This window comes from Podarcis bocagei (assembly GCF_964188305.1).
Source record: "Podarcis bocagei genome assembly, chromosome: 8".
Lineage (NCBI taxonomy): Eukaryota > Metazoa > Chordata > Lepidosauria > Squamata > Lacertidae > Podarcis > Podarcis bocagei.
This window is the reverse complement of record NC_138133.1, coordinates 50,209,402-50,222,018: the sequence shown is the minus strand read 5'-3', so window position 1 is coordinate 50,222,018 and position 12,617 is coordinate 50,209,402. Positions and strand designations below refer to the sequence as shown.

At 41.2% G+C, this 12,617-nt stretch overlaps 1 protein-coding gene across 1 annotated transcript in view; it reads left to right on the top strand.

The window, feature by feature from the left end:
• LOC308594111 (ras-related protein Rab-10-like) overlaps window positions 1–12,617 on the top strand; it is a 46,100-nt gene that overhangs the window by 11,405 nt on the left and 22,078 nt on the right. The window contains exons 2-3 of the mRNA XM_081206841.1: window positions 3,337–3,397; window positions 6,517–6,655. Coding sequence (XP_081062967.1) covers window positions 3,337–3,397; window positions 6,517–6,655 — 200 coding nt within the window. The remainder of the gene's footprint in view (window positions 1–3,336; window positions 3,398–6,516; window positions 6,656–12,617) is intronic.

The following is a 12,617-nucleotide window of genomic DNA, read 5'->3' as shown; positions in this document are numbered from 1 at the left end:
TAATTAAACTTATACGGATCATAAGGCAGACTCATCACATTGAGAATAGCAGACTATAAAGAATAACTGTTTTTGTTTAAACAATGGCACCTCATTGAACATCAGGGGAAAAGTTTATGGGGGGGAAAAGATTTGCATGTCCAAGTGAACATGGAGATGCCTAACCAAATAAGTTTTGAAATAGTTCCACGACATATTTCCTTGCAGTGGATTTCATTGTAGTGCTTTCAGATTTTGTGTACAAGTTACTCACAGAGATCTCAGAGTGCTTCGGAAGCAAAACTTAACTTTTAAAGTGGTGGGAACAGATCCTAAACAGATCCTTATGACTTGACTGTCAAAGTAAAAGTAAGACTCTTTTTTTTTTTTTAACCTCTTTCTAAAATATAAAAATGTTCAAATAAATATCGTTCATTTCACTTCATCATAGGATTCAAAGTAGCTTTACTTCAACTTGTTTTCTGCTTCATATGTCTTAATTAAAGACTAAAGGGAATATTCTTTCCATTTGCATGGCTGCAAAATGTTTAACTGGTTTTGTTTTTCTACAGTTGTCAGATGATTTCACCTTTTCTCTTTCTTTTTTGTATCCAAATGAGTCCTTTCTTAAGACTGACATAGGTTTGATAAACAATCAGTACCTATCAGGGTAGCCAATAGCTCACCACTGAGAAATTGCAAAACTACACATTGTACAGTGGTACCTTGGGTTACAGACGCTTCAGGTTACGGACGCTTCAGGTTACAGACTGCTAACCCAGAAATAGTACCTCAGGTTAAGAACTTTGCTTCAGGATGAGAACATAAATCACGCGGTGGAGGTGCGGCGAGAGTGGGAGGATCCTTTAGCTAAAGTGGTACCTCAGGTTACGAATAGTTTCAGGATAAGAATGGACCTCCAGAACGAATTAAGTCCTTAACCCGAGGTACCACTGTATTGCTATGTGCATGTTGCTTACTGATTTTAGAGTTAAAATCCCAAGGTCTTCTTCAGTGTCCGTTAGCCCTCAGCTGCCTACTCTTTGTGTAAAACACAAAGAGGAGGATGTGTGTCTCTCCAATTAGGGCTCCCAGATTCCAGGACTTCATGCATCACCAGAACTCTGTTTCTACTGAAAGCCTGGTTGGTGGATCTCAGCACATTGAGAGTGCCATCTGGGCTTCAGTACCGGGTGACTGAGTGCTCAGCTGATTTCAAGGGCAAATCAGTGCCCACTCGGATCAAGGAAACCCTTGCCTCAAGGCTTGCTCCTCAGTACGTCTCACTGAGGACATTGCCTTGGTTTCTGCTCTCTTTCCACAATTGTTCCATTGGATTTGATCCCTGCCTCAACTATATTCACTTGCCTTTGGCCCTCTCAGCTCCTGCTTAGCACCTTGACTCCTGGCTGCTTTGGAACAGTCACCTGATTCTGGCTCAAGTAGATTGACAGCCAGCTTACCCATCCACCTCGTTCATGGAGCCTGACAACCTGCAGCCAAGTCCATTCAGTGGTCTGTCACCTAAGATTTGTAAGCTCTCTGCAGACAAGAGATGTTCTGACACCCTCCAGCACTTCATTTCTTTTGTGCTACCAGAACATATCAACCAGTGGGATCAAGCAAGAGACTTCTGCATTCTCTTCTTCAGCTTTTGACCTCTGTCTGTCTTATTTGAGGAAGTTCCAGTGTTACTCAAGAAAGTTGTTTTTTCCTCCCTTTCTTCAATCTGTAATACAGATTTGTTGTAGGCCCACTTATACCGAACAGATAGCACAACCTGAAAATTCTGACTTCCACAGAAACCTTTAGTGTGCTCAATACCCACTTTAGCTGAGAACCAATTGCATCAACAGTGTGTTCATGATACAGTGGTGCCCCGCAAGACGAATGCCTCGCAAGACGGAAAACTTGCTAGACGAAAGAGTTTTCCGTTTTGGAGGTGCTTCGCAAAACGAATCTCCTATGGGCTTGCTTCGCAAGACGAAAATGTCTTGCGAGTTCCTGCAGGGTTTTTTTCCTCCCCCCCCCCTTTTTCTAAGCCGCTAAGCTGCTTATCAGCTGATCCGATAAGCCGCTAAAAGCCGCTAATAGCGCTAATAGCACTAATCCGCTAATCCGTCAATGGGCTTGCTTCGCAAGACGAAAAAACCGCTAGACGAAGAGAATCACAGAACGGATTCTTTTCGTCTTGCGAGGCACTACTGTACAATGAATGATTATAAAATCCTGAAAAGATTTATTAGAATTGGGTTTGGATTGTTGTGTCCCATGCTTGTGATACTTTGAAGAAGCCAGGATGAAAATGCAGGCAAAAACAATATGATCAAATAGCATTTGTCTGGCTAGTAATCAAGCCTACTTTTGTTATCATAGTCATATAATACTATGGCTTAATTTTATCAGCAATGCGGTGGGCTTTGGCCCTGCATTTCTCATCCCCCTCCCCACAGCCATGTCCATTTGTGAAATTTGTTTGAAATTTTATATAAAGCTATGAATAACTCATGCATGCAATAATTATTGACTTCTGTTTTTCACTAACATTCATTGACCTTTTAGGTCAATAAATGTAAAGTTGATTTAAGAAGTCAATATGCCTTATTTTAATTTAGATTAAATTTTCATCTGATTCAGCACTCTCTAGTTCTCTTTTTATAAATAAAATGCTCATGTCAATTTATTATTAAAATTTATGTCAAATATAAAATGTTTTCATGTAGGACTGGAAATCCCCAGCTGAGTTATTATTTTTAAGCATTTCCAGCTCAGTGTTTTGAAAGTGACCTTCCAGTGCTCAACTACATATCATGCCCCTTTCCAGTGCCTTTCCAGTTATTGTACAGAAGGTATACAGACATAAAATTGTATTGCAAGCTCTATGTGAAAAGAGAAATTTCCCTCTCTTAAATGTTGTTTATAGATGTGGGCATATAAGTGAATTTGGCTAAAGTAATGATCCTTCTAGATTTTCATTTTACGAAATAAATCCAATAAATTAGGTTTTTTACACTTCTTTTACACTGAAGCTTTAGTGAGATTTCATCAACCCTTAGGCTTGAACTAAATAATACTTAAAAAAAGAAAGAATACAGAACAATCTTTTAAATTCTGCAGCAGTTTGCTTCAAATGGTTGCAAAGTCTCTTCCATATAGGGAAAGGGAAGAGTTATTTCTAAACTAATAAGGAAGCACAGCTATGGGGATTTCCCTTTTACTGAGTACTTTGGTGAGGTCCGAACTGATATATAGATGATGGATTTTTTTTTACACCCTTTGACACTTCTATTATTCCTTTGATTTGTTCTCCTTTCATATTTATAGATACAATAATAGTTCCCCCCTTGTTTCTTTTAGGCATTGATTTCGAGGTAAAAACCATTTCAGTAAATGATACAGCAATGAAACTACAGATATGGTGAGTTTTTATTTATTTAGAAAAATGTACAGATCATTCATTCAGAAAAAAATCTCTAAGTGGTGTACATAATAAATAACTGATAAATTCAAAACTTTAGAATAATTAGTATATAAAAATTAGTAATCTGCTCTTGGTATTCTAAGATGTGTATTCATATTTTTTTCAGTACAAGTAGTTGTCTTCTTTGGGTTCAGTAACAAAAACAGAGTTTATATTTTATTACTTTCAAACCCATTTAATGGGAACAAAACTTGGGGGCCTTTCCGTTGTTTTACTATAACTCCCATCTTCCCTGTTCATTGGCTATGCTGGCTGAGGATGATGGGATTTGAACATATGAGACACAACAAGTTTACCATCCCTGCTATAGGAAGAAATGTGTGTGAATGGATCATGGCCATACAGCTGCTTGGATTCATGTTGTAAAGGTTTGCTAACTACTCTGCTCATAGAACCCAATATAATAAAAGACCAAACTATGTTTTTGCTGTTGTCAATCTACTAACACTCTGTGTGTGTGAGAGAGAGGGAGGGAGGGAGGGAGGGAGGTGTAGGCTGTGAAATTGGGCAGCTTTTGAATGCACACCCTTTGTGAATTCTGAGAGATTCCTGACATCCCAGTTTTACAAATCCACCTAGCAGCAACTGGCAGACAGAGTAGTTTGTGCTAATGTGGTTATAAGCAAAGCAAGTGGTGTAAAAGGTTTGTCTTGCAACACTGCCTGTTTGCAACATTGTGTATAACTAAGAAAACCAGTTACATCTTGTTTCCTGTATGATTTTGCCAATGTAACTGAGTCACACATAGCTGGGCAAACCTCAACCAATCTGATCCTAGTACAGTGGTACCTCTGGTTAAGTACTTAATTCGTTCCAGAGGTCTGTTCTTAACCTGAAACTGTTCTTAACCTGAAGCACCACTTTAGCTAATGGGGCCTCCTGCTGCCGCCACGCCGCTGGAGCACGATTTCTGTTCTCATTCTGAAGCAAAATTCTTAACCTGAAGCACTATTTCTGGGTTAGCGGAGTCTGTAACCTGAAGCGTATGTAACCTGAGGTACCACTGTACAGTCGTACCTTGGAATTTGAACAGAATCCGTTCTGGAAGTCCATTCAACTTCCATAACCAAATCGTGGCTTCTGATTGGCTGCAGGAAGCTCCTGCAGCCAATCAGAAGCTGTGGAAGCTCTGTCGAATGTTCAGCTTCCAAAAGAACGTTCGCAAACCAGAACAGTCACTTCCGGGGTTTTGGGAGCCAAAACGTCCAAGTTGCAGGGCATTCAGGATCCAAGGTATGACTGTATCTTTTTTCCAGAAATGTGTTTGGTGCTATAGAACTCATAACTCTACAGGCTGTTTGAGACCACTGTAAAATGTAGAAAACAGAATAATAGAATTGTAGAGTTGGGAGGGATCCTGAGGGTCATCTAATCCAACGCCCTGCAATGCAGGAATCTCAACTAAAGCATCCATGACGGATGGCCACCCAACCTCTGCTTAAAAACCTTCAAGGAAGGAGAGTCCCTCACCCCTGGAGGGAGGCCGTTCCACTGTCAAACAGCTCTTAACTGTTCTCCCTGGTGTTTAGTGGGAATCTCCTTTCTTGTAACTTGAATCCATTGGATCGAGTCCTACCTTCTGGAGCAGGAGAAAACAAGCTTGCTCCATCTTCCATGTGAAAGCCCTTTAGATATTTGAAGATCACCCTTATAATTGGCTCCAGTGGCGTAGCGTGGGTTGTCAAGCACCCGGGGCAAGGCAAGTAATTTGCGCCCCCTAACCCGTGGATTTTGCGCCCCCTAACCCGTGGAGCGCGGGCCCCCAGATGTTGCGCCCGGTGTGGCCGGCCCAGCCTGCACCCCCCACGCTACGCCACTGTAGCACAGAACACCATCCCTAATCCTGCAACTGCAAAAAGTTCTGCAACACAGCACAACAGACCGTGCAAAAGGATCGTTGTTGATGCTTTTATTAAAAAAATGTAAACAACAGCCATCTTTATTTACACTATGAGCTAACTGTCTGAGATGGGTAAAACCAATCCCAAAGGGCCCTTACAAACAGTAGATTATGCTACATTTTCCTTGTTTAAATCCACAATGTTTTGGTTTTTTTAAATGCACTCTACCTCCCCACCCTTATACCCTTTCCACCCAAGACGTACACCTGATGCCTTTGTCACACATTACATGCACCCAACCCCTTCCCTGCAGTCAGCTAGATTTCCCTCGCAATAAACGTGGGTGGGTAGGTACCGGAGAAGGGAAACCTGAAAAGAGGAAGTGGCTGCTTTCCTGCATTCTGCCTCAGGGTCTTACTGCCCACCCTGCTCTGTTTCGTTGCTGTGTTTGCTCAAACGGAACAAAGAGCAGGGAAAGCCCCTCCCCTCGAGGCAGAGAGAGAGAGAGAGAGAGAGAGAGAGAGAGAGAGAGAGAGAGAGAGAGAGGCAGGCGCCCTCCACCAGTTGTCGAGCTTGGGCAGCGGCTGCGCCGCCGACGGCAAGGCGCTAAGGCGCCGGCTCCCCAGGCTGCAGCGCTTGGCCAGGCGCTGCGCTTGCATGCCTGGCCGCGCCCAGCTCGCCTCAGCGCAGCGGAAAACAGAAGCAGTGGCGGAGACGACGACCCCCCACCCCAACCAAGCCTCGATTGCTTGTCCCTTCCCTCTGGACTCACGCCCCCCCAGGTGTTGCGCCCGGTGCGGCTGGCACCCCTGGCACCCCCCACGCTACGCCACTGATTGGCTCCATGCAGCATGCTAAGCCGATGATGATGGTAAAACACAACACTATCATCAGGTAGTGCAGCCATTTTGTGCCTAATCATATGTATATTTTTGGTGCATTGTTCACTTAGTCCAGCTGTTCCATTCCTTCACAAGTACAACACTGAGATTTAAAGCCAGGGTTATTTGCATCCATAGTATTTTGAATAAAATCTGATCTGGAGTGAATCTTTACTGCAGAAGTACTCAACTGGTATGCCAACTGGGTTTTTATTTGTATGCGCAGCTTCTGTTTTTTTCTGTTTACAGAAAGCTGCAATTAATGATTTGGGACTTTTTGTTCACAATCTTACAATGTAAGCAGTACCAGATGATTCCTTACAATGTATTACAGGGACACTGCTGGTCAGGAGCGATTCCATACATTTACTACTAGTTTCTTCCGTGGAGCACATGGATTCGTTCTTGTCTATGATATCACAAGTACAGAAAGCTTTCAAGGAATTTCACACTGGATGAAAGATATAAATGAGGTACGTTTATAACATTCTGCCTTTGCTCTCAATATACAATGATCTTTGACAGGTTCATAGAAGCTAGGGACAGACACTCAAATGCACCCAGAACAGAGTGCCTTTTTTTAATGCTGCTGCTATTTAGATGGGGAATCCACTGTATATCCCATGATCTATCACTGTTTCTCTCTTCCTGTTTTCTTGTGTTAAGTGTTGCATCATGGTAAAGAGAGGTAATGATTTGTCTGGACCACAGTCTTGCTCTCTATTCTCCTGCATTCCACCTATGCATTTACTCACTCATTTGTTACTCATTTGTTTCCTGCTTGGCAGGGGGTTGGACTCAATAGCCCTTGTGGTCTCTTCCAACTCTATGATTCTATGATTCACTTAGACATCTTGCTCATTTCATCTGCCAGTGTGTTAAAATCCTGGACACATCATCATGTTGTTACCCAACTTTTTCCCAATGTTGCCCCAAATTTCTGTTTTTGCTTTTGAACATGGGGTGGTAGAGGTGGTGACAAAGGACATGCATATGTCCCACAAACACGTTAACATTGATTGGGATGGGTGTGAGCACATGGGTGAACTACAGATTTAGTATTTGTTAAAAAATTGTATACAATCCTGAATCTGTCGTTCTGGAAGGAGAAAGCCCATGTTCACCAGAAATATGCAAAGATTAATTCCTGGAGAGCAAGGAACAAAAATACAGTGGTACCTCGGGTTAAGTACTTAATTCGTTCCAGAGGTCCGTACTTAACCTGAAACTGTTCTTAACCTGAAACACCACTTTAGCTAATGGGGCCTCCTGCTGCCGCCACGCCACTGGAGCATGATTTCTGTTCTCATCCTGAAGCAAAGTTCTTAACGTGAAGCACTATTTCTGGGTTAGCGGAGTATAACCTGAAGCGCATGTAACCTGAAGCATATGTAACCCGAGGTACCACTGTAAATTAATTATAAGAATATTGGCTTTGGCATATAGTAAAAGACCAGCAAATCAACAAAAATATATATTAAGTCTTAAACAGTTAGACTTCCATTCCTATTCTGCAATATTCAGTATTCTCATGCCTCTCTATATCAAATTGTAGGATTATTATAATTATTAATTATTATTATTACATTTATTGGCTACTTTTTGCCATGGTAACTCAAAGCAATTTACAATATATAAACAAACAAACATTTACATTCTTACCGGCATAAAACGGAAAATAAATAAAAATCTAGAAGACAATCCTATGCTTAAAAGGCAAGATTAAAACATCCTACCCACTCAAGGGAATTCTAAGCCTGAAAGTCTTGCTGGAGACTATTAATTCTCACTGTCATCCTATGCCTTACACAGGGTACAACTTAACAGTGTTTTACCTTTATGAGGTAAAGTTTTATTTTCTTAACAGTAAATGGGAATAGAGGATGGACTATTCTATACCCATATGCTCCAGTATCTTGCTTCCAACAAGCTGCCATCACACATCCTGTGGCAGTGAATTCAGCTAATGAGCCCCACCAGCAAAAGCCCATGCAAGGATTTATTCTAGCACAATGGGGCTCCCTTGGCGTCTCCTCCCTCTGTGCCACCACAGATTGGCTGTGGGACTGGGGTCAGGAGAACTCACTGAACAGTATGGCATGGAAGGAGAGGGCAGATTGCTCCATCAGGCAAGCAGAAATGGTTGCACCGATGGACTGATCTGCTTAGTGCCGTGTTGAATTCCTCCCAAAATATTTATGTGTAGTCTTATCTCATGCATGTAACGGATAGGATTATGCTGTTAGTTGTGCGATTTCTACATGTCCTGTTGTGTGCTGTTCCTGTGTTGTATTGGTGCTGATGTGCTGTGTAGATAGGTTTTTTTGAGATTTTTTGTAAGATCTTAAACCACGACTTCATCGCATAGGATATTTGGAGGGGTTCATTGCTGAGTAAAACAAGAAGCATCCGGCCAAATCCTAAGCAACTCCTTCAGTTGCCTGTGAGTCAGTAATTATTGTCCCACTGTACATATGATTCCACAGAGCCCTTAAGGCAGCTTCCAACTTATGAATAAATTTCTTTAAAAATATAATAGAAAAGGAGAAAAACATGTTTAGAACACAGACAAGCAAACTATCTTAAAAGATGATCATACTTTAGGTTGTAAGCTATTTCGGGTGGGGACCTATTCTGATGTACTTGATAAAGCACCATACACACTGATGCTGCTACACGCCTAGATAACGATAACAACTATGAATTGTCCGTAGGGAGAGCCAATTCTCAGGTTAAAGTGTGATATTAAAAAATCAGCCACTGCTTTGCTTTTGTTTGCTAAAAAAAGAGTCTTCATATCTCTTTTAAAACTTAAGAGAGATAGCAGGACAAGCTTTGCTGGTTCAGGAGTTCTATCATGGGGGTGTCATTAGTTCTATTGTGGGGGTGTCATTAGTGAGAACGCCCTGCCAATCAGGCAAGGAGGTATTGGGAACCAGCCTCCTTTTAATAATTTTGATGTACAGTCGTACCTTGGATCTCGAACGCCTTGGCTCCCAAACAAATCGGCTCCCGAACGATCAAAACCTGGAAGTGAGTGTTCCGGTTTTCAAACGTTCTTTTGGAAGCCAAACGTCTGACGGGGCTTCCGCAGCTTCCGATTGGCTGCAGGAAGCCACGCTTTGGTTTTTGAACATTTTGGAAGGCGAATGGACTTCCGGAACGAATTCCGTTTAACTTTGAAGGTACGACTGTACTTCACAGAAGGGAACTCCCAGGTAGCCTGGACCTAATCTGTTAAGGACTTTAAAGGTTGCAATTTTTGCATAATGCATCAGGGTCAAGGTAAACGTTACACTTAATGCTTAGCATGCAACTATAGCATGTGGGGAGGTAAGAGTTATTTCTGCCCTCCCCAGCAGTGACCCCTCCTGAAAATCTCCACCACCTTGCACATGGCTGCAAGGCTTGGTTTAAAAAGTTCCTGTTGGGAACTTTCCCCCTAAGTATCATAAAGCTGACTGAATGGGATTTGACCTTGTTTTGAATATGTTGGCCTTGTTTTGAATAGGTGATCTGCTTGCACTGCAAGTACTAATAGTGTGAAAGAGAAATTCTGCATCTTTTAGTTTAGCTAAATGGCGGCCCTTCAACCATTGTTGCATTCCAATTATCCCTGACCAATAGTCATGTTGACTGGGTCTGATGTGAGTTGGAGTCCAAGAACAAGATGTTAGCCACCCATGGTATAATAATAATAATAATAATAATAATAATAATAATAATAATAATAATAATAATAATAATAATAATAATAATACCTCACCCATCTGCCTGGGTTGCCCCAGCCACTATGGGCAGTCTGGAACCATCCTAATGCTTTATATATTTTATTTTGAATATCATTAATCCAATAGTTGTTGATGCCTCTGTGTCACAACCAACATCTTTGTAGATCTGTCAGAGTTAACCAGCAAGTGCGATATTAAAGAATAATGTAAATGTTTGTATGCCAATTATGCTAATAATGTGCAAGGCTTGCAGATTCTGTTGTGGGGAAACATTACTTTTCAAGACAGGTCAAGATATACTGGGACTTTAATATTTAAATCATTCTTACCTTTCAAATGAAGGACAGCTTAATACTCTGAGCTTATAATGCTGATCGCAGCAAGTTTCAAGACAATCAGCATGTTTATTACAGGAAAATTGCTTCAAAATACAAGTTTGCTTTACAAATTTCTCATATGAGGGGGCAAGATTGATATAGCCCTTTCTCTCTCACAGGTGGTGACACACAAGGTATTCTCAGAAGTTTGTGGGGCAGAAACTGGGGAGAGGAGAAGACCTTCCCCCCAACCAGCCCTCCTTGTTCCCGAGGAGTCCTACCCGCACCCCTGCCTGGCAGCTTTAGCTTTCAGGGCAGAGGCAAGTCCTCTGTGTAAAGACTGTCTGGGTGAATTTGCTCACGCTTTTCAGTACCCCACAAATCTGAATACTGAGCTAAGTATTTAACATGCAGCCTTACGGCAAAGGCCACCCTAGTAGTGATGCTTTAAAGTGCTTTTTGTATTTAACATACATATTTTTAAAAATGCAAGTACTATCAGATGGGGGAGGACATATAATTAGCAGGAGTATAACAGACAGGGACAATGAATTTGACTCAAGGGGGGGGGAATTCCTCTTGATGCTGTTTGCATTGGCAACCTTGTAGGATTTCCTCTCAATGCAAATAGCACTTTCAGAAGCAGGATTTCTTGCACCCTTCCTGCAGTGCCTGATTCACCCTATGTCCAGCTAATGCTCTTTGCATTATTTTTATTTTATTTTTGCAACCTGCATGTTAACATCACAGCTTGTTGGGCCCTTAATACCAGCTTTTGGGCTGACCAGGTACAAGATGTCCTTTGCACTGAACCTCTATGCATAATCTATTACTTTTGTGTACTGGTGTTCATGTTATTAAACTGCTCCTCCTTGTGGCCAAAGATCATATAGAATCCAGATGATGAGCCGACTGTTGTTAATCTTCAGAGCTGTAAAATCAGTCTTGATTTTTCCCTTATTGAAGGATCTTCTTGTCCTTGGCTTAAGGGATGACTATAGGAAGCTAATGTAAGTAACTGGTCCTAGATTTCTTAAACTAACTGAAATATGCTCGGAGTCCTGCAGTGATTTCATGCTCTTTATTGCAGCTTGTAAAACAGTGATTGAATTTTCCCCAAAACCTCAGGCCTTTATATACATTATTTACACAATGAGTCCCATCTGATTGGCTGATTCTGCTTCCCTCCTGGAGCCTGATTGGTCTTCTCCTGCAAACCAATCAGTTGTTGCATTCTAGGATCCTACCTGCCTATTGTTCTAGGGTCCAAGCTTAGTACATAACACTAATGTTAATAATTTGAATTTTGCAAATCTCTATAAGAGAAGCTACTCACTATTTTAAGATTTCGGTTGAAGCAACATGTATAATTGCATTTTTCTGGGGGTGGGGAATGATTTGTTTATCGTTGCCCTTCTTTGCCTTTTTGTGATTTAAAAAAATGAATTTGGAAGAACAACTCAGGCAATAAGATACAGTGGTACCTCGCAAGACGAATGCCTCGCAAGACGAAAAACGCGCAAGACGAAAGAGTTTTCCATTTTTTGAGTCGTTCCGCAAGACGAAACGTCTTGCGAGTTCTTGCGAGTTTGTTTCCTTTTTCTTAAAGCCGCTAAGCCGTTAATAGCCGCTAAGCCGCTAAGCCGCTAATAGCCGTGCTTCGCAAGATGAAAAAACCGCAAGACGAAGAGACTCGCGGAGCAGATTAATTTCGTCTTGCGAGGCACCACTGTACATAACTTTCACAATGCAGGAAAAAGGACGCACACTTTCATTTTGTTGAGGTACTACTTTTTTTCTATCTCTTCAAATGTGGAACGCTTAAATCAAATGTTATTAGGAAGCATGCTACTTCTCTCATTAAATAATAAAAAGGTAAACTACTCTATTTATTATATGCAGTTTTAGGAACTTAGAATATAATTTTATATAGAAGAATCAATGATCTTAATGAGTAAAGCTCCAGTACCTATTGAAACAACCATCATTTTCTTCTATTAATCCAGGTCAGATTGATTCATTATTTTCAGCTTGTGCTTTGCACCCTTGCAATGAGCTTACTTCATTTGAAAGACTACATTATCCTGAACATCAGCTGCAGTTATGAAATGAGATTAGTTGAGTGGATTAAAAAGATGAAACAGTAACCTTAATAATTTTGCCTGCTGCTGTACTGCTGAAATGAAGCAACATAGTTGCGAGTCGGCATAACTCTACTGACGTTTCATGAATAAAAACCATGTTCCTTCATGCCTTTTCAGATGTTTACATCAACACAGTGGGGTGGGACTTTGTTCTCCCCTTATAATTCATAAACACAAGGCTGATGTTTTGTGCAAAGTGACTTTTGTAGCTTCACTGAAGCCAAACAAGTCACTTCAACTTGA